General features: G+C 43.1%; 1 protein-coding gene across 3 annotated transcripts in view; it reads left to right on the top strand.

Moving 5' to 3' along the window:
* Positions 1-26,072, top strand: part of ASTN2 (astrotactin 2) — a 976,097-nt gene that overhangs the window by 537,010 nt on the left and 413,015 nt on the right. For all 3 annotated transcript variants that reach the window (XM_012472754.2, XM_064378516.1, XM_012472755.3), the window contains one exon: positions 24,890-25,040. In XM_012472754.2, coding sequence (XP_012328177.2) covers positions 24,890-25,040 — 151 coding nt within the window. The remainder of the gene's footprint in view (positions 1-24,889; positions 25,041-26,072) is intronic.

The following is a 26,072-nucleotide window of genomic DNA, read 5'->3' on the forward strand; positions in this document are numbered from 1 at the left end:
ATGAGCAATGGGTCACTGCAGCCTCAACCCTCCCAGGATCAATCGATCCTCCCACCTCAGCCTCCCGATGTGTTGAGATTGTAGGCATGAGAGCTACCCATCATGCCAGATCTAATGAACACATATATTTTAGATTGAGGATCACTCTATATATGGTACTGCTGATCCTATGATACATGAAAGATATATATTATCGATACGATTTTTTACCTGAATGAATCAATCAGATTTATCCTTTAAAACATAAATCACATTGGGGCTGGACAGAGTGCCTTATGCCTGTTATCCCAGCACTTTGAAAAGCAGAGGTGGGTGGATCTCTTGAGCTCAGGAGCTCAAGACCAGCCTGGGCAACATGGTAAAACCTCGTCTCTAAAAAAAATACAAATACTAGCTGGATGTGGTGGTTCAGGCCTGCAGTCCCAGCTACTTGGGAAGCTAAGGGGGAGGGTCACTTGAACGCAGGAGGGAGAAACTGCAGTGAGCTAAGATCATGCCATTGCACTCCAGCCTGAGTGGCACAGTGAAACCCTGTCTCAAAAAAACAAAACACCAGCAACAATAAAAAGTAAATTACGTCATTGCAGTCTTTGCTCACAACTCTCCAACGCTTTCGCATTGCGTATCTATTGGCCTGTAATAAAACTCAGAATTCTTACTGTCACCTCTGAGACTATCTGTGACCTGGCCCCTGCTGGTTCTTGAAGGGCCACCCCATCCCTGTCTCTGGGCCTTTACACCTGCTGCTCTCTGTGCTTGTAACATGCTTTTTTTTCCCCCTAGGCTGGTTGTTTCCAGAGCTCCATTTCTCTCTCTGCTCAAAAGCTTCTCCTCAGCGGGTCTTGCCCACCTCCCATCCTAAACAGCTTGGTCCTTCCCCCCAGGCATCTCTGTCTCAGTCCTTGAGTCCCTGATTTCTTTTCCTTCACTTACCTTGCTCTGACTTTATACAATGTGCTTGTATGTGTTTCTATGTGTGTTTATGTGTCTCCCCTGGCTGTCTCGCCTAGCTGGTACTCAATCATTGTTGAATTTTCCATGTAAGTTTATTTATATGCTATTCCAAATTTAATCTATCCAACAACCTTATGAAATAGGCATAATGTCCCTATATTCAAATAAGGAACTTGGCATGTAATTAGCAATAACATCAACAGCAGCAATTTATCGAGCTCTTGTTTTATGTCAGACACCGTGCTAATCACTGCCTTCCCATTCCCATTTGATTATCTCCATGAGCCTATACCAGAAGACCTTATCAAGAAGGCCATCCCTGACCTTCTTACTAAATCAGCATGCCCCACCCCAGCTCTCCTAAGCTCCCACCATGTTAATATTTAACTCTTAAACTTGTAAGTCTTTAATCCTTGTTCATTGGTTTGATGCCTGTCTCTCCTGCATGAGAGGGAAACGACTCTTTTTAATACTCCATTGCCTTTGCTGCACCTAGAGCAGCACCTAAGATGTAATAGATGCTCAATAAAAAAAAATGTATTTTTCTTTTTCTGAAATGCCAAATCTGTCCCCACTAAAAACAAAACATAACAACGAAAAGCAAATCAGGTATGGTGACTCACACCTGTAATCTCAGCACTTAGGGAGGCCTGAGTGGGAGGATCATTTGAAGCCAGGAGTTCAAGACCATCCTGGACAACATAGCAAAAGCCATCTCAACAACAACAAAAGTAGCCAGGCGTTGTGACACATACCTGTAGTCCCAGCTACTCTGGAGGCTGAGGTAGGAGGATTGCTTGAAACTTAGAAATAGAGGCTGCAGTGTGTGATCGCACCACTGCACTGAAACCTAGGCAACAGAGCAAGACGCTGTTTCAAGAAAAAGAAAAAGAGAGGAGAAGAGAGGAAGAAAGGAAGAAAACAAACAAACAATTGCAGGAGCAATCAGTCTTCCTACATGGCTTGGGCAGTCTGCCTTTGAGGAACTTAACAGACCAGCACTGTCTCTACCCATTCCTTCCCCACACTCTTTCTTTTCCCATGGGCAAGGCAGGCCAATTAGTGGCCTTGTCTGAAATGAGGTTAACAAAGCAGACCTGTGGGCAGATCATAGCACGTTTCCTGGGATTGTAGATCTCTCTGACAGTGGCTCTGTGGCCAGCACTAGGCTTTTTTGCTGCCTGATGTTGTAGGTCCTCACAGGCTCTTAAGAAGTAGAGGCAAGAGGATCAGTCCTGAGGTCTTTTCTCCCATCTCCCCTAAATAGTGGCACCGAAAGCCCACCTGCCCCTTTGACATAAAGAAATGACTATTTTTTTCTTATTTTCCTGCATAAACCTAAATCTGGTGATAGTACCTGGCATTAAATAGGTATTTGTTAAATGATTGAATGAATAAATGAATCAGCGAATGAGTGGATGGACGTGCTTTGAAATGAATGAGAAAACAGCTTTATTGAACATAAAGAAATTGAGGCTCTGAAAATAGAAGTGATATGGACTGAACTGTGTCACCTCAAAATGTGTGTGTTGAAGTCCTAACCCCTAGTACCTCAGAATGTGACTGTATTTAGATATAAGGTCTTTTTTTTTGAGATGGAATTTTGCTCTGTCACCCAGACTATATTGCAGTGGCCAATCTCAGCTCACTGAAACCTCCATATCCCAGGTTCAAGTGATTCTCCTGCCTTAGCCTCCCAAGTAGCTGAGATTACAGGCACACACCACTATGCCCAGCTAATTTTGTGTATTTTTAGTAGAGATGGGGTTTTGCCATGTTAGCCAGACTGGTCTTGAACTCTTGACCTCAGGTGATCCACCCGCCTCAGCCTCCCAAATTGCTGGGACTGCAAGCATGAGCCACCATGCCTGACTGAGATAAGGTGTATGTGTGTTTTATTTTTTATTGGTCCATAGTATTTGTACTTATTTATGGGGTATCTTTAATATTTTGTTACATGTAAAGGATGTAGAATGATCAAGTCAGGGTATTTAAAATATCCATCACCTCAAATAATTTTCATTTGTATGTGCTGGGAACATTTCCAGTCCTCTCTTCTAGCTATTTGAACATGAGACCTTATTTCTTCTATATATTTATATATTTGTACCCATTAACCAACCTCTCATCGCCCATGAGCATATGCACACCCTTCCCAGCCTTTGGTGGAAATAAGATCATTAGAGAGGCAATTAAGGGTAAATGAGGTATGTGTCCCATATGACTAGTGTCCTTATAAAAAGGGGAAATTTGGAGATAGACATTCACACAGGGAAAATGTCACATGGACATCAAGGCAGAGATCAGAGTGATGTGTCTACAAGCCAAGAAATATCAAAGATTGTTGCCCAGGCTGGAGTGCAGTGTCACGATCTCGGCTCAACTGCAACCTCTACCTCCTGGGTTCAAGTGATTCTCCTGCCTCAGCCTCCGGAGTAGCTGGGATTACAGGCATTTACCAGCACGCCTGGCTAATTTTGTATTTTTAGTAGAGACAGGGTTTCTCCATGTTGATCAGGCTGATCTTGAACTCCCAACCTCAGGTGATCCGCCCACCTCAGCCTCCCAAACTGCTGGGATTACAGGCATGGGCCACCACGCCCAGCTGTGGTATTCTTTTTTTTTTTTTTTTTTTTTTTTTTTTGAGATGGAGTTTCGCTCTTGTTACCCAGGCTGGAGTGCAATGGCGCGATCTCGGCTCACCGCAACCTCCGCCTCCTGGGTTCAGGCAATTCTCCTGCCTCAGCCTCCTGAGTAGCTGGGATTACAGACACGCGCCACCGTGCCCAGCTAATTTTTTGTATTAGTAGAGACGGGGTTTCACCATGTTGACCAGATGGTCTCGATCTCTTGACCTCGTGATCCACCCGCCTCGGCCTCCCAAAGTGCTGGGATTACAGGCTTGAGCCACCGCGCCCGGCCGGCCGGTATTCTTAAAAGAAGAGATTAAGACATAGACACAAAGGAAAGACGTTATGAAGACAAAGGGAAAAGGAAACATCTGCAGGCCAAGGAGTGAGACCTCAGATTACAGCCAGCCCTACTGACATCTTAATCTTGGACTTCTAGCCTCTGCTGTCTGTGGCATTCTGCTAAGGCAGCCCTAGCAAACTGTCACAGGAAGTGACTATCCAAGGCCTCTCATGCTAGCAGCAGAGCAGGACTTGAATCCACTTCTCCTGGAATCCAGGTCCCATGGCTTTCTCGTGTGCTCCATGACCTAGGCAGCATAGGTCCCCAAGCTTAGATCTGCAAGAAACATGGGCTTCTAGATGGAATTCATCAAGCATCTCTATTAACGATGACCTCTAGGCACACTCCATGTGGTCTTCATCTTTACCTTCTACTTGCCTCATGCCCTCCTGGGTGGAGACAGAGCCAAGGTGGAAGCCCCTCTTCCTCTGCCTTTTGTCCTCTGCTGTCTCCTTCAGACGCCACAAGACTGCCATCCCTCCTGGTCTGACCACCTGAAACTCAGTATCCTCACTCAACACTGCTCCCAAGAGCCTGAATCTTTGTCTGTTCTACTGACGAAACTCAGGACATGCTGAATCAAACCTAGATGCTCTGAACGAAAGTATTTCATAATGGCTTGTAGAAGGTACTTCTATTTATGCCATTGCCCTGTCTAGAAACCTCCCGTGGCTGGCCTGCATCAGTCTGCAAACCCAAGCAGGCCTACCTTCATGGGCTACCTGGAAGAACTTGGAAGAGTTAGAAGAGCATGGATAGTTTATGAAAAATTGATTTCTGCATCTGCAACCTCCGTGCCACTTAGGAAGGCTGAGGGTGTACTTTCAGATTCCCGAAAGTAAACACCTATTTGGCCCATCAGTTCACTTGCTCACCAGTAAGTCAGAGGAAAACAGGCATCTTAACTCATAAATCTACAAGAATGTATCATGTGTGTGTGTGTGTGTGTGTGTGTGTGTAAAGCGTGATGTGAAGTTCCACAAACCCAAAATGAAGGTACTGTTATCAGAAGAAAGGGACATAGATCTTGTATAAACAAATATAAGGGCTGTCCACCATGTAGCCTCACTGTTGTCTCCACACATCCAACCCAGTTAGACGCCACCTCTTCCTTAAAACATCTGTTTTTGGATTATATGGGCATGTGCATTCATGTGTTTCCATCAATATAATTTTCCTGCATTTAAAAAAAATATTGTAACAAACTTTTCCATATTAGTTATATCTGGAGATTATGATTTTAAACTTCACATAACATCCTGCTGTGGGAATGAACCATATGTTGATGAACATTTCCTCACTGTCAGATATTTAGAACATTTTCATTTTACCCCATTATAAACAATGCTGTGATGAACATCCTTGTGCATATGTCATCATCTGCATTACTTATTTTTCCTCTAGAATTTATTACTGTGATCACTTGGTCAAAGTGTATGAACACTTCAAGAGTTTTGATACATTTTGCCAGATTGCTTTCCATAAATGTTGGCAAGATATACTCCCACATGTGGAATAGGAAAATTTCACTACACCCCCTTCAGCACTGAGAATTATTATTTGACAAGAATATTTGCCAACTTGATTGATGAAAATGAATACCTTTTTTTTTTTCCTTGAGAGACAAGGTCTCTGTCTGTCACCCAGGCTTCAGTGCAGTGATATAATCATAGCTCACTACTGAACTCCTGGTCTTAAGCGACCCTCCCACCTTGGCCTCCCAGAGTGCTGGGATTATAGGAGTGAGCCACCATGGTCAGCCAATATCTTCTTGTCAAATAAATACAAATTAAGACATAGGCAAGCTTTTGGAGAATAGTTTACACTCAAGATTTATTTATTTATTTATTTATTTATTTATTTATTTTTTGAGACGGAGTTTCTCTCTTGTTATCCAGGCTGGAGTGCAATGGCGCGATCTCGGCTCACCACAACCTCCGCCTCCTGGGTTCAGGCAATTCTCCTGCCTCAGCCTCCCGAGTAGCTGGGATTACAGGCAGGCGCCACCACGCCCAGCTAATTTTTTGTATTTTTAGTAGAGACGGTGTTTCACCATGTTGACCAGGATGGTCTCGATCTCTTGACCTCGTGATCCACCCTCCTCGGCCTCCCAAAGTGCTGGGATTACAGGCGTGAGCCACTGCGCCCGGCAACACTCAAGATTTTTATTTCCTTCACCTCACTTTTATTGCAATCTCCCAGTTTTTTTCCTGCCTCCGTACTCATGACACTAGCTCAAACATAATGACTGTTTTCAGTCCACGACCCTCTCTACCTCTCCTCCTCCTCCTCTTCCTCCTTTTCTGCCTCCACTGTTGTCACCTCTCCATCCATGTCATCACTGATCTTTAAAAAAATAAAATATTTCTTTATCTTTTAACAAGTGTACTTAATCACACAGTTCAAAATTTCAGATCCAAAAAGCCTGAAGTCTTTTAAAATCCATACACTAACTTTCACTCACTCTCCTAAACCCAAACTGGAAGTAACCTCTTCCCTTTCTGCACTTCTGCAGACCTCCCTAATAGTCTTTTTGCTATGTCTTTTCTACTCTGCAAGACTGCTGCTGGCCTTGTTGGGGACAGAGACTATAGCTTACTCATATCCGACAGCTCAGAGCACAGGGCCAGGAAGAGTAGGTACTTAATAAATACCTTTGTAATAATAAATGAAATGATGGATGCATAGGTGGTTGGATGGATGGATGGATGGATAGATGGATAATTCTGTTATTGTTTCAAAAGAAATTAGGAATCATCACTTGAGGCATTGATACTTAACAATTTTACAATTATTAATGATAATTGGATAATTATCTTGTGATTTTCACCACATAAAAACTCCATTCATTAAGTTGTGCTACAGATATTCTTGATGCTTTGAAACATCAAATAGTTCTTATCCAGCAAATGAATTTACTAACTAGTGTTTAATTTCTATAACTCACTGTCTGCTACTAAAATTTTTGCAAGTAGCTGACAGACTGAACCCAGCCTATTACTGCCTATGATTTCCATTATGTAAACCAATTCTTTGTAGGCAGTGGAGCCGGCTTATGTTTTACAGAAGCTGGAATCTTTTGGGCAATTGCACTTTCCACTAGCCTGTCAACACCATGCAAAGGCAGTGGCCATTCCAAGTGCAAACTGGGAAGTACAGTAGAAGGGAATTTACACTGGTAGGATTTTTGCTTTATTCCCAGCAATGCATGTGATGCTTTAAGTGGCTTAACATTTTTGTTTTAACATCAGTCCTGAGAGGTGGGTGCTATAGTCTCCGCTTGACAAATAAAGAAGCTGAAGTCAGATAGACTAGTGACCTTCAAGAGGTCACACAGTGAGTTAAGAAGCAGAACTGGGATTCCAACTCAGCTTCAGCAAGTGGCATTCTGGGAGAAGAATGTGGACTTCAGAGCCTGAAACAGTTGCATTGCTATTAGGTTTCCACTAGGAAATTATGGACTTATAAGTGACTCAGTTTCCTTTTCTGCAAAATGCGGTAATGAGATCTACCTTGTGAACTAGAAAACGTCTATAAAACACTTGTGACCGGACCTGGTGAGCTCTCTTTTGGTTTTGTCTGTTTTTGTTTTTGTTTGAGACAGTCTCACTCTGTCACCAGGCTGGAATTTAGTGGCACGATCTCAGCTCACTGCAACCTCCAACTCCCAGGTTCAAGCAATTCTCCTGCCTCAGTCTCCCAAGTAGCTGGGATTGTAGGCGTGTGCCATCATGCCCAGCTAATATTTTGTATTTTTAGTAGAGACAGGGTTTCACCATGTTGACCAGGATGGTCTCCATCTCCTGACCTCATGATCCACCCACCTCAGCTTCCCAAAGTGCTGGGATTACAGGCATGAGCCACCGTACCCATCCGTGAGCTCCCTTTTCTCCTAACTGTCCTATACCTTAATAATGGGCTCACGGGGTGTTTATGCAACACGCCTCCCTCCTCCTCCTCCTCTTCCACATTCTGTGACTCTGTGCTGTCCTCTAGCACCCATCCTATCTTTCTTCTTCTTTTATCTTCCTTTTCTCCTCCTCCTCATTATTGTCCTCATCTTTCTTCAAGGTCCATGTGTGGCTTCCTCTTCTAGTAAGCCTTCCCTAGCCATTCCAGGAAGAGTCATCACTTCATTTTGAGGACCTCCTGACACATCTTTATGCATCTATAATATGTGCCTACTCAGCTTCACCATGTAAATCTTTACTTGCTATCTCTGCCTCAGCTTGTGCCCTTCTTGAAGGCAGGGGTCATGGCTCAGCACCTGTGAGTACCAAGTATCTAGCATAGAGCTAGCACCTAGTAAGTGCTCAAGAAATTCAGAAATTCATCCCCACCATGGCATCTATGGCAGGTCTAGGCATGGATGGCTGCAATAAACTTATTTTGCCCTAGAAGGAACAGGAGGGGAGACATAGAAGGGCCATAATTTGCATATTTGCACAAGTGACTTTGTCTTATTTATTTTACCCGTTCTCTAGCCACCCTTGTAGGAAACATTACCATGACATGTTCACAGATGAGAAAACTGAAGTTCAGAAATGGGAGGTCATTTGTGCAAGGGCAAACCCAGAAAACTTTGGTTTGTTTGTTTTCTGAAGCCTGGGTCTGTTCATTCACCGCATCACATGTGCCCTTCAGGAAAGAATTATTTTGGTGTGATGATAATTGAGTTTTAATTTCCTGTCTTCCTATCTGGACTCAAGCTTCTGATTATATTCACAGTAACAGCTATACAGAGAAAAGCTTTTTCCAACAAAGTGTCATTGTAGGCAGCAGCTCTTAATCTGGGGTCTATGCTGGAGGTTCATGAAATTTCACGGGAAAATAATACATCTTTACTTTTGCCAGCCACTTATTGAAATTTAACATTTTTTTCTGTTACAACCACAGGCAACAAACATAGGTGTGTTAGCAGCACCTGTGACTTCGTCACCAATAGAAATATGATCTTATATCATATTTCATTTGTTGTAAATGTCTTAAAATATATTTTGTCCTCATCACTGCTTTGAGTTTATGGTTATTACTATATCTGCTACTAGATATTTTTACTTAATATGTCAATAAAGGAGCATATAGATTATGTTATAATTGATTTTTAAATACATTTCGAGAAATGGTTTATTTTAGAATGCCTTTTCATTTGATTTCATCCATATAAAAACATGACTAAGTTGTGGCCCATAGCCTTCATAGGCTTCAGCAGCCTGGAAAATGGATCCTGACACCAAGTTAAGAACCCTTGTTCTCAGAGCTTGAGTAATTTTCAGGATTGGTGAAAAGAAGGCTATTGTTAGTAACAATTACCATAACAATACAAGCAAGTGTATTGGTCTGCATTATGGGCTCAGTGCTTTGTAGGGTTTCACGTGTTTTTATTCATTCATTCATTCATTTGTCCAATACAAATCGGAGTGCTGGCACAGTGTTCCAGACACTATTTAATGCACTAGGGTTCAGCAAGCATGACAGAACCCATGCCTTCATAGAGATTTTATTATATAATGTAATCCTCATGAAACCTAAGTATTAGGTATTATGATCCACAATTTATGTATGAGGAAACTGAGGCTGAAAGAGGTTGAATTAAGTTGTTAGTTTTCTTAGCTAATGAGTAGCAGGGCCTAGGTTTGAGCCCAGGACTGCTTCCTCATAACACAGTCCCCTGATATCCTCAGGTTCAAAACAATGATTTCTCTCTCTCTCTCTCTCTCTCTCCAGTCTTCACCTTATTTCTGGAAGTGAAATTGATAATTGCAAGCCGTTGTCAGCCTTCTTTGGAAGCCACATTATGTTATTAGAAATTGGGAGCTGGAAGAACCCTTAGAGATCATCCCATCATTGTACAAATGTTGAATCTGAGGTCCAGAGAGGTTAGAGGGTCACCCAGGGACACATAGCAGAGGGAGACTGAGCTGGACCCTGATGCCATTCCTGAACCTCCAGGCCAGCGCCCTTCCTTCTAGAGGCCACAGACCCATTTACTGTCTAAGCGGGGCTCTCCTGGCTCGCAGCAACCCTCTCTGCCATCCAGATCACCAGAGTCTCATGCTCCTGAGCAGCAGGGCACACTCCTACCCAGGGGAAGGTGCTGGCTTTCTGAGCAATCACACCTGAGACCCCAGGACTTCCCACCTGTGGAACCCATCTTAATGAGCGTCTTCTGTCTGTAAGGAGAGTTGGGAGGAACTCTCAGTGACTCCATGTGGTTAATTTATGAATAAATAATCCTCAAGCTTCAGCATTTGACACTGAAACATTTTTGTTTCTTTTTCAAAATAAAGGTGAGATTTGCAAAGGGTAGGAGAAAGAGGGGTGGGTGAAGAGGAGAATTTCTTTTTTAAAAAATTTAAAGTTCTAGAATACTTGTACAGGACATGCAGGCTTGTTATATAGGTAAACATGTGCCATAGTGTTTTGCTGCACCTATCGACCCGTCACCTAGGTATTAAGCCCCACATGTATTAGCTATTTATGCTGATGCTCTCCCTCCTCAGCCCCCTGATAGGCCCCAGTGTGTGTTGTTTCCCTCCCTATGTCCATGTGTTCTCATTGTTCAGCTTCCATTTATATGTGAGAACATGGAGTGTTTGGCTTTCTGTTCCTGCATTAGTTTGCTGAGGATAATGGCTTCCACCTCCAACCATATCCCTTCAAAGGACAAGATTTTCCTTTTTATGCCTGCATAGTATTCCATGGTACCACATTTTCTTTATCCAGACTATCATTATGGTACATTTGAAAATGTACCACATTTTCTTTATCCAGACTATCATTATGGGCATTTAGTTGATTCCATGTCTTTGCTATTGTGAACAGTGCTGCAATGAACATATGCATGCATGTGTCTTTATAATGGAAAGATTTATATTCCTTTGGGTATATACCCAAGATTGCTGGGTCAAATGATATTTCTAGTTCTAGATCCTTGAGGAATTACCATACTGTCTTCCACAATGGATGAATTTATTCACATTCCCTCCAACAGTGTGAAAGCGTTCCTATTTGTCCACTACTTCGCCAGCATCTGTTGTTTCTTGACTTTTTAATCATTGCCATTCAGACTGGCGTGGGATGATATCTCATTGTGGTTTTGATTTGCATTTCTCTAACAATCAGTGATGTTGAGTTTTTTTTCACGTGTTTGTTGGCTGCATAAATGTCTTCTTTTGAGAAGTGCCTGTTCATGTCCTTTCCCTACTTTTTAATGAGATTGGGTTTTTCTTGTAAATTTGTTTAAGTAAGGAGGAGAATTTCTATGACTAAGTAGTCAGAACAAGTACAGGGAGGAGAAGATTACTTTTTGCCAGAGGAATGATGGCCTCTGCAATCAGATGGACTCTGTGGTCACCGTGCATGGTGGGGGTGGGAGTGGAGGACACATATCATTTCAACTCTCCTGGGGACAGCCTGGGTTTGATGAAACCTTGCCAGACCACAGGCTGGTTCGGTTTCAGAGCCTGATACTCTCCAGGGAAATCTGCCTCGGTCCACACTCCCATTCCCAAATCCCTAGATTAGCTTGCCCCCTCTGCCGTATGATCTTATCGTATTCAGTATTTTTAAAGCATCTGCCACAGTTTGTATTTATAAATTTAGATATAGATAGGGGAATAGGCATATAGATATAGATACAGATATATAGGCATGGATACAGATATAACATAGACATAGCTATAGATAGAGACACACATATTGATATTGAGGCAGGTACTTGATGAGTGACTGTTTCAATAACTACCTGTAAGCCCCAGAGGGACAAAGCCCATGTTTGTTTTGCTTTTTTCTGTATACAGGCACACCTCAGAGATACTGTGTTTAGCTACCAGAACCCTGTATTAAAGCAACTATCACAATAAAGTGAGTTACATAAACACTTTTATTTCCTAGTGGATATAAAAGTTATTTTTTACTCTATGGTTTATTAAGTATACAGTTGCATCGTGTTTAAAAAATAATGTACATACCTTAATTAAGAAATACTTTATTGCTAAAAAAAAAAAAAAAAAGTTAATGATTATGTGAGTCTTAAGTGAGCCTTAATCATTTTGCTGATGCAGGGTATTGCTTCAATGTTGACAGCTGCTCACTGATCAGGGTGGTAGTTACTGAAGGTTGAGGCGGCTGTGGTAATTTCTTAAAATAAGATAGCAGTGAAGTTTGCTGCAACAATTGATTCTTCCTCTCACAAAAGATTTTGCTGTAGCATATGATGTAGTCTGATAGCATTTTACCCACAGAACTCTTTTTGAAATTGAATTTTTTTCAATTCACTCAAACTGCCACTGCTTTATCAACTAAGTTTATGTAATATTTTGAATCTTTTGTTATTATTTCAACAGTATTCACATCATCTTCACCAGTAGTTTACAACTCAAGAAACCACTTTCTTTGTTCATCCACAAGAAGCAACTTCTCACTAGTTTTACCATGAGATTGCAGCAATTTAGTTACATCTTCAATCTCCCTCTCTAATTCTAGTTCTCTTGCTATTTCCACATCTGTAGTTACTCCCTCCACTGACGTCTTGAACCATTCAAAGTCATCAATGAGGGTTGGAATCAACTTTTTTCAAACTCCTACTAATATCAACATTTTGACCTCCTCTTATAGATCAGAAATGTTTCTCATGGCATCTAAGATGGGGAATCCTTTCCAAAAGGTTTTCAATTTATTTTGCCCAGATCCATCAGAAAAATCACTGTCAATGGCAGCTATAACCTTACAAAATATATTTCTTAAATACCAAGACTTGAAAGTTGAAATTACTTGTTCATACATGGGCTGCAGAAAGGATGCTGTGTGAGCAGGCATGAAAACAACATTAACCTCCTGTGCATCTCTATCACAGCTCATTTTTCTGAGCAGGAGTTCTCAACAGTGGGCTTAAAATATTCAGTAAACCATGCTGTAAACAAATGTGCTGTCATTCAGGCTTTGGTATTCTCTTTATACAGCATAGGCAGAGTAGATTTAGCATAATTCTTAAGGGCCCTAGGATTTTTATAATGGTAAATGAGTATTGGCTTCAACAGCTACATTAACTTCTGTTGAGAGAGACAGCCTGTCCTTTGAATCTTGGAACCCAGACTTCTCCTCTCTAGCTATGAAAGTCCTAGATGACATCTTCTTCCAATACAAGGCTGTTTCATCTACATTGAAAACCTGTTGTTTAATGTAGTTACCTTCATTAATTATCTTAGCTAGATGTTCTTGATAACTTGCTGCAGCTTCTGTTAATACATCAACACTTGCTACTTCTCCTTGCACTTTTACGCTGTGAAGATTGCTTCTTTTCTTAAAACTTATGATCTCTGCTTAAACTTTTCTTCCACAGCTTCCTCACTTCTCTCAGCCTTCATAGAATTGAAAAGAATTAGGACCTTGCTCTAGTTTGGGTTTAAGGGAATATTGTAGCTGGCTTAATTTATCCACACCTCTAAAACATTCTCCATAACAGAAATAAAGTTGTTTCACTTTCTTATCATTTGTGTGTTGACAGAAGTAGCACTTTTAATTTCCTTTAAGAACTTTTTATTTGCATTCACAACTTGCCTAACTGGGGCAAGACGCCTAGCTTTCAGTCTGTCTTGACTTTCCACATGCCTTCTTCACTAACCTTAATCATTTCTAGCTTTTGATTTAAAGTGAGAGATGTGTGACTTTCCCTTGCATTTAAACACCTAGAGGCAATTGTAGGGTTATTAATTGACCTGATTTCAATATTGTTGTGTCTCAGTGAATAGGGAGGACTTACATATACCTAGTAAGTTGGCCACTTTTATATGAGTGCAATGATGGCTCCCCAAAACAATTACAATGGGAACATCAAAGACCTTTGATCACAGATCATCATAATAGAGATAGTAACACAATATTGAAATATTGTGAGAATTGCCAAAATCTGATGCATAGACGTGAAGTGAGCACGTGCTGTTGGAAAAATGGCACTGATTAGACTTGCTTGACGCAGGGTAGCCACTGACCTTCAATTTATAAGAAATGATACCTACAATGGGCAATAAGATGAGGTGCAATAAAACAAGACTGTGTGTATACCCAACCTCCAACTCTAGGGGTGTGTGTTGGGTAAATATTTGTTGTTGTTTTTTTTTTGAGACGGAGTTTCACTCTTGTTACCCAGGCTGGAGTGCAATGGCGCGATCTCAGCTCACCGCAACCTCTGCCTCCTGGGTTCAGGCAATTCTCCTGCCTCAGCCTCCTGAGTAGCTGGGATTACAGGCACATGCCACCGTGCCCAGCTAATTTTTTTGTATTTTTAGTAGAGACGGGGTTTCACCATGTTGACCAGGATTGTCTCGATCTCTTGACCTTGTGATCCACCCGCCTCGGCCTCCCAAAGTACTGGGATTACAGGCGTGAGCCACTGCGCCCGGCCAAATATTTGTTAAATGAACAAACTCATTTCCAAAACATAACAGCCCTTTATTGAAGATCTTTATTTGTTTGGGCCTAGAGATAAGAGACTTTCATATATTTTAACTCTTTGAATTTTGACCCACAATTCTGTGAGTCGAATATTATTGCCTCCATCACACGGATGGACAACAGACTTACAATCATTTTCTCTTTGTTCTAAAGACCGCACAGCTGATGGGCCTTATTGTGCCCTCCTTCTCTTCCCTCAACACCTGTCCTTATTCGGTGAACAGCTGCAGCATGCCCAGTGCATTGACAGATGTGACCGAGGAGGACTCTCAGCATGCAGGAAGCTTACAGGCTACTCAGAGGCACAAGACACTCACAGGAAGTAATGAGACCACTCAGAACAGCCATATATATATACACATAAACATCTCAATTTAAATTAGCGCAAACCATAATTACTAGAGGAAAGAGAATGTTAAGTGTCAGCTAAAACACCAGTCCCAGAATCTCTGGATGGAATAACCTCTTAAAGAGAAAGGCAGGACACTAAAGAGTCCAGAGTCAGATACACCCAGGGTGGAACCCAGCTCTGCCACTAGGACTCACTGCCAGTCCTCTCACCTCTGTAAATGCCAAGTCCTGCACGTGACAATATCTTTTCAAATTGAAAAATCTGATGTATTAGTTTGTTTTTGCACTGCTATAAAAAACTACCTGAGACTGGATAATTTATAAAGATAAGAGGTTTGATTGGCTCAGTGTTCCACAGTCTGTACAGAAAGCATGTTGGGAAAGCCTCAGGAAACTTATAACATGGTGGAAGGGAAAGGGGGAGCAGACACGTCCTACATGGCTAGAACAGCAAGAAGAGAGCAAGGGGCAAGTGCTACATACTTTTACACAACCAGATCTTGTGAGCATTCACTCACTGTCACAAGAACAGCAATGGGGAAGTCCCCTGCCCCCAACCCAATGCCCTGCCATGATCCAATCACCTCCCACCTGGCTCCTCCTCCAACATTGAGGATTACAATTCAACATGAGATTTGGGTGGGGACACAGAGGCAAACCATGCAACAGGGATAATAGCACGATCCCATAATAATATGACAATTATTAAATGAGATAATCTCTGTTAAGCCAAAGTTCTCATGTCACAGATTCTCAATAGTTATTAGTCCTCGTGAATGTTGCTATCACCAGGATATTGTACACCTCTCTGTACACCCTGGAGGCCTGATTCCCTCCACAACTATCCCAAGAAAATGGCCGCCCCTCCTCAGTTTGCATTTCTGAAGAGGCTGGAGCAGTAAATTGGAAGAGAGTGTTCCCTTGTTGAATATCTCTGGCTTTGGAAAAGCTCAAATCTACCTCCCTGTGGCTTGTCACATATCACCCTATTCCTCCCCTGAAAGCTGTTTGTGCCAGGCATTGTCCTAATGCTTTACCTACGTTATCCTTAACTGGTCTCAAAACAGCCTCAAAGTAGGAGTTTCTTTCTCCTATGAAATGGGGATGTATCATTTACATCATTGTGTTTTGGGGGAAGATTAAGTGACTTGATACATGTAGTGCTTAAACCATTTATTGGCATATTACAAACGCACAAAAAGCTTGAACTATTATTGCCATAATGATTTGTGTAAACTATTCATCTATGGTATTACTCTAAATAAAAGCATAATCTGCTTTTGAACCTTTGGGTGGCAGCCCATACCTTCCAGGGTAAAGTCCAGAATTACTATGGCCTGGCACACGGGAATCTCCTTTAGCCTGGCTCCTGGCACCCCTGCTGCTTCATCCTTTGCCATATCCCACCTCCTCCTTGACAGCCCAGCTTTTCTGCATCTCTTGAAGCCCCTCAATCAGGGTATTCTCTCTCCTACCTCTAGACCTTAGCATATTCTTTCTCTCTGCTTAGAGTTTCTTTCTCCCACTCTATTTATCCCCCTTTACCTAATTTCCACCCATCCTTTAGGTCTTAGGCTCAAATTACCTCCTCCAAAAAGCCTTCTCTGAGCTCCTACTTCCAAGGTCTGGCAAGAGAGAGTCCTCTTTGTGATCCTGGGGCCTCACTTATCTTGCTAGGTTAGTGTTTTTCTTCCTGCCTAGCACATGCTATGTCACATCCATTCTTTTGTCTCCCAGGAACCCAGCAGAGTTCCCAGAACAAGTCCAGCACCAATGAAACATTTTTAAATGAGAAAATGAACCACATAGGATCTCAGATCTCTCATCCCTTCTTCTTACATTGAGCTCCTCAACATTCTCAAGGCATGGTTCTTGCAACTTCGAGGGACTTTCAGGTGGTACTAAGTTTTACCAGTAGTTGGGCTCTTACTGTGTACCAGGCATTTGACACATTTACTCTAATCTATTACTCATGCTAGCTCTGCTAGTTAGGTAATAATATCCCCATTTTACAGATGGGAAAATTGAGGCTTGGGTTTTAAGTGACTTGCCCAAGGTCTCTGGATCACCTGAGGTCAACAGTTCAAAACCAGCCTGGCCAACATGGTGAAATCCCATCTCTACTAAAAATACAAAAGTTAGCCGGGCATGGTAGCACATGCCTCTAGTCCCAGCTATTCGGGAGGCTGAGGCAGGAGAATCGTTTGAACCTGGGAGGCAGAGGTTGCATTGAGTCAAGATCATGCCACTGCATTCCAGCCTGGGTGACAGAATGAGACTCTATCTCAAAAAAAAAAAAGAGGCTTGCCCAAGGTCTCATAGCGAGTCAAGCTGAGATTCCTCCTCGGGGCAGTCTGACTCCAGACAAACTTGCCCTCTTATCTACTGTTCTACACTGTGGCTCGTGCTGTTCAGGGCTGAGAAGGCTCCCTAAATCCTAAGGCAGGAGGAGCCGCAAGATATATGAAAACATGTATCTACATAAAAACCTGTATATGAATGTTCATAGCAGCATTATTCATAGTAGCTGAAAAGTGGAAACAACTCAGATGTCCATCAGCTAATGATGGATAAATAAAATGTGGAATATCTATATAATGGAATATCATTTGGCAATACAAAAGGAATGAAGGAGTGCGACATGCTGAAACGTGGATGAACCTTGAAAACATTATGCTAACTGAAAGTAGCCAGTCACAAAAGACTACATATTGTATGGCTTAATTTACATGAAATGTTCAGAGTTGGTAAATCTATAAAGACAGAAGATTAGTGGTTTCCCAACACTAGGGGCATTGGGAAGAAGTGGCTGGGACTCATAATAGAAGCAGGGTTTCCCTTTGGGTTGATGAAAATATTCAAATATTGATCACTTAAACTGTACTCTACCTAAACTGTACGCTTTGAGTGGGTAAATCATATGGTATGTGAATTATATCTCAACAAAGCTTTCTTTCCTTAAAATAAAAAAAACTGAGCTTGATTTTATTAGGATATTGTCCCTCCTTCCCAGGGAGCTCAGGAAACCAAGTTGCTGGCTATTACCAGAAAATGATTAGTCTGCATCAGTGGGGGACTTGTCACTGTCTTGGCTTGGTGTCATCCATTCACATCTCTCTATGAGTGACACAGACCTTTCCTGGTATTTATTAACAGCAGGCCATGTCAGCATCTGTTCCCAGCCACCCTGCAAATGCTCATGCTCTGTGGGGCTTGGGCTGACTCAGCCAAATGGAGCCCAGGTGATGCATTTGCACTTGACCGGTCACGTAATGAGGGAATGGCTGTCTCATCCTCTGGTGGGGTCTGGCTAACTCTGTTTTGGAGCCAGTATTAACAGAAAAAAAATAATTTGTATGTCAGAGATAGCGAGAGGTTTGAAACTATTTTGCACAATGTCTGGGTCATACAGATACAGAAACAGGTACTGGAAGGCCAAAGAAAAGCCATAATAATAATCAGCTCAGGACCTGGCATGCAGTAGGTACTCAGATATTTATTGACTGAATAAATAACGAATAAGTTTGCATTAGGTTTTAGAGTTTGGAAAATACATTTCTATATCATGTTATTATGTCCCCATAGTGATTTACAGAGTTGAGAGTGAGACAGATATTATTCCCATTTTACAGATGAGAAGGCTGAATTTCATAAGATTTCGTGTAGGAGAAAGAATGTGAAGTTGGACCTACCGGGGTTCAAATCCTAACTCCAACACCAACTTCAGGATTTTCACATCTAAAACAGAAAATAATTCATCTGGCTGTCTCTTTCTGTAAATACGGGTTTTTTGTTTTTTTTGTTTGTTTGTTTTGAGACAGGGTCTCACTGTGTCACGTGGGTTGGAGTGCAATGGCACTCACAGCTTACTGAATCCTTGACACACCCCAGCCCCCACCAAACTTGCTGGGCTCAAGCAATTGTCCCACCTCAGCCTCCTGAGTGACTGGTACTACAGGCACACACCACCATACCTGGCTAATTAAAAAAAAAAAAATTATAGAGTTAGGGTCCCACTCTGTTGCCCAGGCTGGTCTTGAACTCCTGGGCTCAAGCAATCCTCCCACCTCAGCCTCTCAAAGTGCTGGGATTCCAGGCATAAGCCACTATACCCATCTTTAATACAGTTTTAGTGAAACATAGCTATATTCTTTCTTTTGCATGTTGTCTATGATTGTTTGTATATTACAATAGCAGAGTTGAGTGATTGGGACACAGACTGTGTGGCCTGCAAAGCATAAGAGCTTTACTATCTAGCTCTGCACAGAAAAGTTCACCAAGCTTTTTTCTGTAGAGTGGTTGAAAACCCGCCACACAGTTCCTGGAGTGTGGTAGGTATTTAATTAAAGTTGGTCTTTTCTCCTCCCAAATGAAGGCACAGATAATACAGAGAGTGACTTTATCATGTTCCTTTCCCTAAGATTTTTCATACCCTGCAAGGACTACAATGAAACAGGAAGTGACTGGAGTGGGAAGGGCCAGTGTGGTGTTAGGAACACTTTGGTAAGAGCCAAGGACTGAGGTGTTTTATTTAGTCTTCGCTCTGTCCTACCATGCGAATGTGAGCCCGTGCCCCTGTACACTGGGTAAGGGCATGAATTGTGTCCCCCCAAAATTTGTGTTTACCAGAACTTCAGAATGTGACCTTATTTAGAAATAGGGCCTTTGAAGATATAACTAAGATGAGGTTATAACAGATTAAGGCAAAACCTAACTCCAACAAATGGTGTCATTATTTATTTATTTATTCATTCATTTATTGAGATGGAGTCTTGCTCTGTTGCCCAGGCTGGAGTGCAGTGGCGAGATCTCGGCTCACTGCAACCTCCATCTCCCAGGTTCAAGCAATTCTCCTGCCTCAGCCTTCCACGTAGTTGGGATTACAGACACCCACCACCACGCTCAGCTAATTTTTATATTTTTAGTAGAGATGGGGTTTTGCCATGTTGGACAGGCTGGTCTCAAACTCCTGACCTCAGGTGATCCGCCCGCCTTGGCCTCCCAAAGTTCTGGGATTACAGGTGTGAGCCACTGCACCCAGCCCGAATGGTGTCATTTTAAGAAGAGGAGAGGAACACAGACACAAGCAAGGAGGTTATGTGGTGATGGAAGCAGAGGTAGAGGTTTTGAAGCTACCAATTGAGGAAAGCTAAGCATGACTGGGAGCCATGGGAAGCTCTGAAGAGGCAAAGAAGGATTCTCTCCTAGAACGTACAGAGGGACCAGGGCTCTGCCAAACACTGATTTTGGACTTCTGGCCTTCAGAACGAAAAGAGAATCCATTTCTTTTGTTTTAAGTCACCCAGTTCATGGTACTTGTGATGGCAGGTCTAGTTAAACTTAAACACTGTGCTCTCCTCTTCTATTCCTGCACGGATTGAGGCTATTGTGGACCATGTGCACGGGCCAGGAATCAGGCTGTGGGGGTACGTAAAGAATGCACAGGCTCTGCCCATCCTGTCCTCCTCTGCTAAGACAGAGAGATTGAACACAGATTCTTACCAGCCTTACTGTTAGGAGGGCTCTGACTCGCCCAAGACACAGAGCAAGTTGTTGAAGCTTAACTCAGGCAGCTCAGGACCTGGGGTCACGCAGATCTGAGTGCACAGCCTGGCCTCACTGTATCACGCCATAGAGAACCGGAGCAAGTAACATAACTTCCCTAAGACCCTGTTTCTCCAGCTGCACACTGGGTGTAAAACTGTGTCGTTTCTAGGACTCTTGTTAAAAATTACAGGGAATATTTCAGGAAAGACACCTTGCATCATGCTTAGCACACAGCAGGTGCTCAGGAAATCCTAAATAATGTAGGTGATGTTGGTAATTTTGGTGATTGCCGACAAAGCTGGGATTCTCACCATCAGGGATTCTCTCCTGATGCCCAAGGGCAATGTCTGTCCATCAGTCCAGCCTGCCTCCGCCCCCAGTGCTCTTCCAGTCTTCCCTTAGCACCTCCCCACCCCTACCCCCAACCATTGGGGCAGTTCTAAGATCCAACAGACCCTAAACCCTGGGTTCTACCAGTGAGATAAAGGATTGAGCTCCCAAGTTAAGAAAACGCCAGTGTCTGCCTTAAGCTCTTTTTCTGTCTCGTGCTCAGATTCTTCATTCCCCAGCCTGACACAATCACTTCTCTTGACTTAATAACAGCCCCTGTGTCAGGTCTTTGTGTTTTAAGTAATGTTCCCCTCATGTAACTGATGTTTATGCAGAATCAATCCTTTGAAAAGCAGACAGCCTTTGTATTTTTATAGCTTCAACTGTCTCTAGGTTCCAGAGAAAGGTGGCATGTTTTTGCTCGTGTTTTGCTTCCTTTTCCTTGTTTCTCTGTCATTCTCCATCTCTGCTCTCCATGGCTCTGTGTTTCCTTTCCCTTTTTTTTGAGACATCACCCAGACTGGATTGTAGCAGCTCACTGCAACCACTGCCTCCCAGGTTCAAGCTATTCTCCTGCCTCAGCCTTCGAAGTAGCTGGGAGTACAGGCACAAGCCCCCGCGCCCAGCTATTTCTTGTATTTTTAGTAGAAATGGGGTTTCACCATGTTGGCCAGGCTGCTCTCAAACTCCTGACCTCAAGTGATCCGCCTGCCTCAGCCTCCCAAAGTGCTGGGATTACAGGTGTGAGCCACCGCACCTGGCCTGTGTTTTCTTTTTTACTCAGTGTCTTTCTCTTCCCTTTCATTCTGTCTTTCTGCATCTGTCTCCTCCCGTTCCCTTTTCTCACTCCCCCTCCCACCTTCTCTTCCTCTCCCCTGCATATTTGTTCCGATTACCTTGATGCTGCCTCCTCTTTTAATCTGTTTTTTATGCCTCTGTGTCTCTCTTTGCTTTCTTTTTCCAATTCTGTCTTTTCATTTTTATCTTTTCACATCCTTTCTCTCCTCCATTTGCCTTTGTTTTCCTCTCTCTCTATATGACCTGTATCCTTCTGTAACGCTCTGTATTTCTGTCTGTTCATCTATACCTTTATATCCCTTCATCTGTTTGCAGATGACTATGTGTTTCTGCCTCTCTATGTCTCTTCTTTCCTTCGCAGCAGTTTCTTTCCCTGTTTATCTCTTGTTCTCTTGCTTTCTCAGGTCCTTCTGTCTTATCTCCTCCTCTCACTTTCCATTTCTTCTTCTCCCTTCCAGGGTATTAATATTTTAATAGCCTTAATGTCGTCCCAGGATTCTCAACTCTTTCCATAATTCAAAAGTGGCAAGTCTCCCCAGAGCTTCTCCCTAGAGCTTCAGGAACTGTTAATTCTCTCCTCCCATAAACCTGTCACCTCGCTCCAAGTTAGCAAGCAAGGGATAATCCTGGCAGCGCCTCACCCTTCTTCTTTGTCCCTGTGCTACATTCCTGAACAGGAAGGATTTGGAACGGGGACCCAGAGTTGGGGAGACAGTGAAGAGTGCCCTGTTGAGGAGGTTCTTAGTAAAATTACTTACTGGTGAAGACTGCGTCTAAGCCTTTGGGTGTTTTCCATGTTTCATTTGAAAACATTTCCCTAGCACACTCTCCTTCCAGGCCCTGTGCTAGGGGCTAAAGAGAAATGAATAAATCTTAAGCCTTTTCCTTTAAAACCTTATAGTCTCTCTGGGAGACTGTGAAGCTGATAATTAAGATCAATAAGTTAAAAGATTTAGCCAATATGTTCCCAGGGAAAAGGAATTAATTCTAATAGGGGGAAACAGAGGTTTCACAAAGGCGATAATGTAAAGCTCTGGAGGTCGGAAATCAGGACCTTGCCTGATATCACTGCTGTGTCCCCAGCACCTAGCATGGTGCCTGGTACATGGTAAGCACTCAGTAACCTTGTATAATACATGAATGAATGAATGAATATAAAGAGTTTTCAAAGATTCTTAGGATTTCATCAGGTAAGCATTTGGAAATGCACATCCCAGGCAGAAGGAAGAGCATGGTTAGGGATTCAGAGACATGCTGGCAGGTACCACACCCAGGTCCCCTCTTCAGGGCCAGCTTACCCACCCCCAGCTGTGGCCGTCAGTGGCTAGGCATTGCCTTCGACCTCCGGGAACTGGCTCACCCAAGTATATCCCATTCCAGACAGCAGCCCTCATCAATGACTGGCTGCTGTGGGGATGCAAAGGCCTGGATTCCTTGCCTGCATTCAGGACATCCATAAAGGGCCTTCTTAGCTCAAGGGCCCCCTGCAGGATCAACTGAGGCTTTAGACCCACATTGTAGGTCAGTCTCTCCTTTTACCAAATGCCCCCTCCTTCGCTTGCCTTTTTTTTTTTTTTTTTTTTTTTTTGAGACATGATTTTGATCATGTCTCACTGTAGCTCAAGATATCCTCTCACCTCAGCCTGCTGAGTAGCTCGGACCACAGGCATGCACCTCTAAACCTTGCTAATTTTAAAAATTTTTGTAGAGACAGGGTTTTGCCACATTTCCTAAGCTGGTCTTAAACTCCTGGGCTCAAGCAAGCCTCCTGCCTGTGCCTCCCAAAGTGCTGGGATTACAAATGTGAGCCACCAAACTCAGCCCTTCCTCGCTGTCTGCAGATGATCTCCCAAGAGGGTTTGTCAATAAACCTCCTGCATGTAACTTTCCAGTTTAGAATCTGTTTTCAGAGATTCTGTGTTCAAGCAATGAGATAAGGCCTGTGCCTAGTGGATAGAGATATGAGGAGAGGGTAAATGTGGCTGGACAGGTAACCAGGGACCAGATTATGAGGTCTGAATGCCAGAGAAGCTAATTTATATTTCTTCTCTAAGTACTGGGAAGCTATTGATCAGAGGAGTATTTAATTAGAGCTGGGATTTACCAAGTTCACTGACAGTCAGTATGAAAGATGGGACAGAAGGGATAAGACTGGAAGCAGGAAATGAATTAGGAGTTTTAAACCTGGTCCAAGCCTGAAGTGAAGAAGAATGGGAGAGGGGGATGCAAGATGGTGCAGACACATCCCATCCAGCGCGCACTCGCCTCTTCCTGCTTCATGTGCCAACACAGACATTTCCCTTGCTTCACAGCTCTGGACCTCCTGAGGCACATATCAGGGAAGGATATGTTCCTCTTCCCACTGCCCACAGTGCTCCTTTAAAATCTCCTGTAACTACTGGAATCATGTACCCTTTCTGCATGGGGCCCTTTCTGCAGAAGACAGCGTCAGAGGCCTTCATCTGTATCCTCCACCATAGAGAATTCCATCTCAAAAAATTTTGGCAGATCCATGGATTATGGTATCTAGTCTGGTCTTATCTTTTGAGAACCTCATTTGGGAGGAATCTTGTATTTCCCTGGAATCCCATGACCTTTCCAACAGCTATTGCCGTGGGAGGGTTCCTGTTGCTTGCAGAAGGGTGTGTCAAAATTGGTGTTATAGGAATAACCTAAGATACAGGGTTCGGCTTCTAGAAGCTTTTACTCTGTAGAGGAGATTAGGTCCCAGGAACCTGACTTTTTAATGTGTGTGTACGTGTGCGTGTGCATGTGTGTGCGTGTGTGTGTGCACGTGCACACGCTGAGATATCTTGGTGTGACTCATATGCAATAGTCTTGACGGTGTGACTTATATGCAATAGTCTGAAAAATAAGGATCTAGGGCTCCAGAGGGGCAGACTCCTGTGTTGGTGTCTTGGCTCTGCTGTTTATAGACTGTGGGATTTGGAGTCAGTCCCATAATCTTTCATGGTTTCAATTTTATATTCGCAAAGTTGGAATAATACGAATGTACCCAGTTGCGCAGTTGCTGTAGGGAGCTCTGAAATCTGTAGAAACAGGTAGGATGCAAGCTGAGAGTGAGGTAGTGAGAAGAGCCTTCTCTTTGAACTCAGCTGGAAGTTGGTTCAAACTTCATTTCTGTCACATTACAATCTGGTGGCCCTCAGCAAGACACTTCACCTTTCTAAGCCACAGTTCACCTGTGGTAAAGTGTACATCTCATGACTACCTCCAAGAATCATAAGTATTAATGAAATAAAGACTACAGAGTTCTAGGTCCATTTCTCTGTATCACAGCTAGACAAGCATCACATCATATGATGGTATACCTGTTGTTTCCTTTTTATAATATTGATTTTATTATTTTCCTGATTATAATAAATAAGTTATGGCTTAAAATGTAATGAATTCACATTATTCTTTTTAAATCTAAGGATGCAGATGTCTCTGGGGTTTAACCATTCTCTTTCTCTCCAAGGGAAGAAGCGATGCTGTCCACGTACTTTGAAACCATCAATGACCTGCTGTCCTCCTTTGGACCAGTTCGTGACTGCTCTCGAAACAATGGGGGCTGCACTCGCAACTTCAAGTGTGTGTCCGACCGGCAGGTGGACTCCTCAGGATGTGTGGTAAGTGCCCATTGGCCCAGGAATATGGCACTGGCCCAGGTGCTAAGGACACCTGCTGGAAGCCCCGCCCTGTGAGGGAACGCTGGTCAGGAGGATCACACTCATACAACCCTGACCTGCCTCTGCAGCCTTCAGCACGCCAGCCTATCTGGGTTTCCTCACCTGTAAAATGAGATCCTTAAACCTGCCTCTTGGAATCATTAGAAGAATGAAACAAGACGTTATAACTTATGTGCCCACCACACAATAGGTCTTGGAGAACTTCTGGCCTTCAGAAGTTTACAGTCCGTTTGAGAGTAAGACAGGGCATGCCTTACCTCTGTGAATACAATCGTAGCGGGATGTCAGTGAGGTGAAACTAGTATGCAGACAGGGTGCTTTGGCTGGTCTAGAAGAGAAATTTTCAGCTGGGACCTCAGTTTCATAGCAGGCTTCCTTCGGAAGTTGGCTTTTGGCTTTGGGTTTTTGGCTTCAAAAGATGAGTCAACTTACATTAGGAAAAGAGGGGAGATGGCCAAGCAAAGACATGAAGGAAGGGAGAGGCAGCCTTGCTTGCTTGGAATTTCAGTATCTAGTGTGGGACAAGGACACAGAGGAACATGTGGAGGGTTCCTGTTGCTTGCAGAGGGTGTGCCAGAACTGATGGTTTTATAGGAATGACCTAAGATACAGGGTTCAACCTCTAGAATGCTTTTACTCTATAGAGGAGACTAGGTCCCAGGAACCTGTGTGTAACGTGTGTGTGTGTGTGCATGCGCACGTGCATGTGTGTGTGCGTGTGCATGCATGCACGCGCACACACACGCACACACACTCGGGTATCTTGGAAACACACTTGGGAAATATCGCCACATAGGCTAAACTCAGCCTGGCATTCAGTGCTCTTCTTTCTGTGGTCCCTTTTCAGTCTCTCCAGCCGCGTCTCTTATCACTTCATTTCAATCTACACTAGAGCCAAATGGAGCTAATTAGATGGAGTTCTGTGAACTTGCCTGACTGTTTCATGCCTCAGAACCTTTGCTTGTACCTTCT

The sequence above is a fragment of the Aotus nancymaae genome, unplaced genomic scaffold (genome assembly GCF_030222135.1).
Source record: "Aotus nancymaae isolate 86718 unplaced genomic scaffold, 86718_ANA_hifiasm-v0.15.2.pri h1tg000003l, whole genome shotgun sequence".
Taxonomy (NCBI): domain Eukaryota; kingdom Metazoa; phylum Chordata; class Mammalia; order Primates; family Aotidae; genus Aotus; species Aotus nancymaae.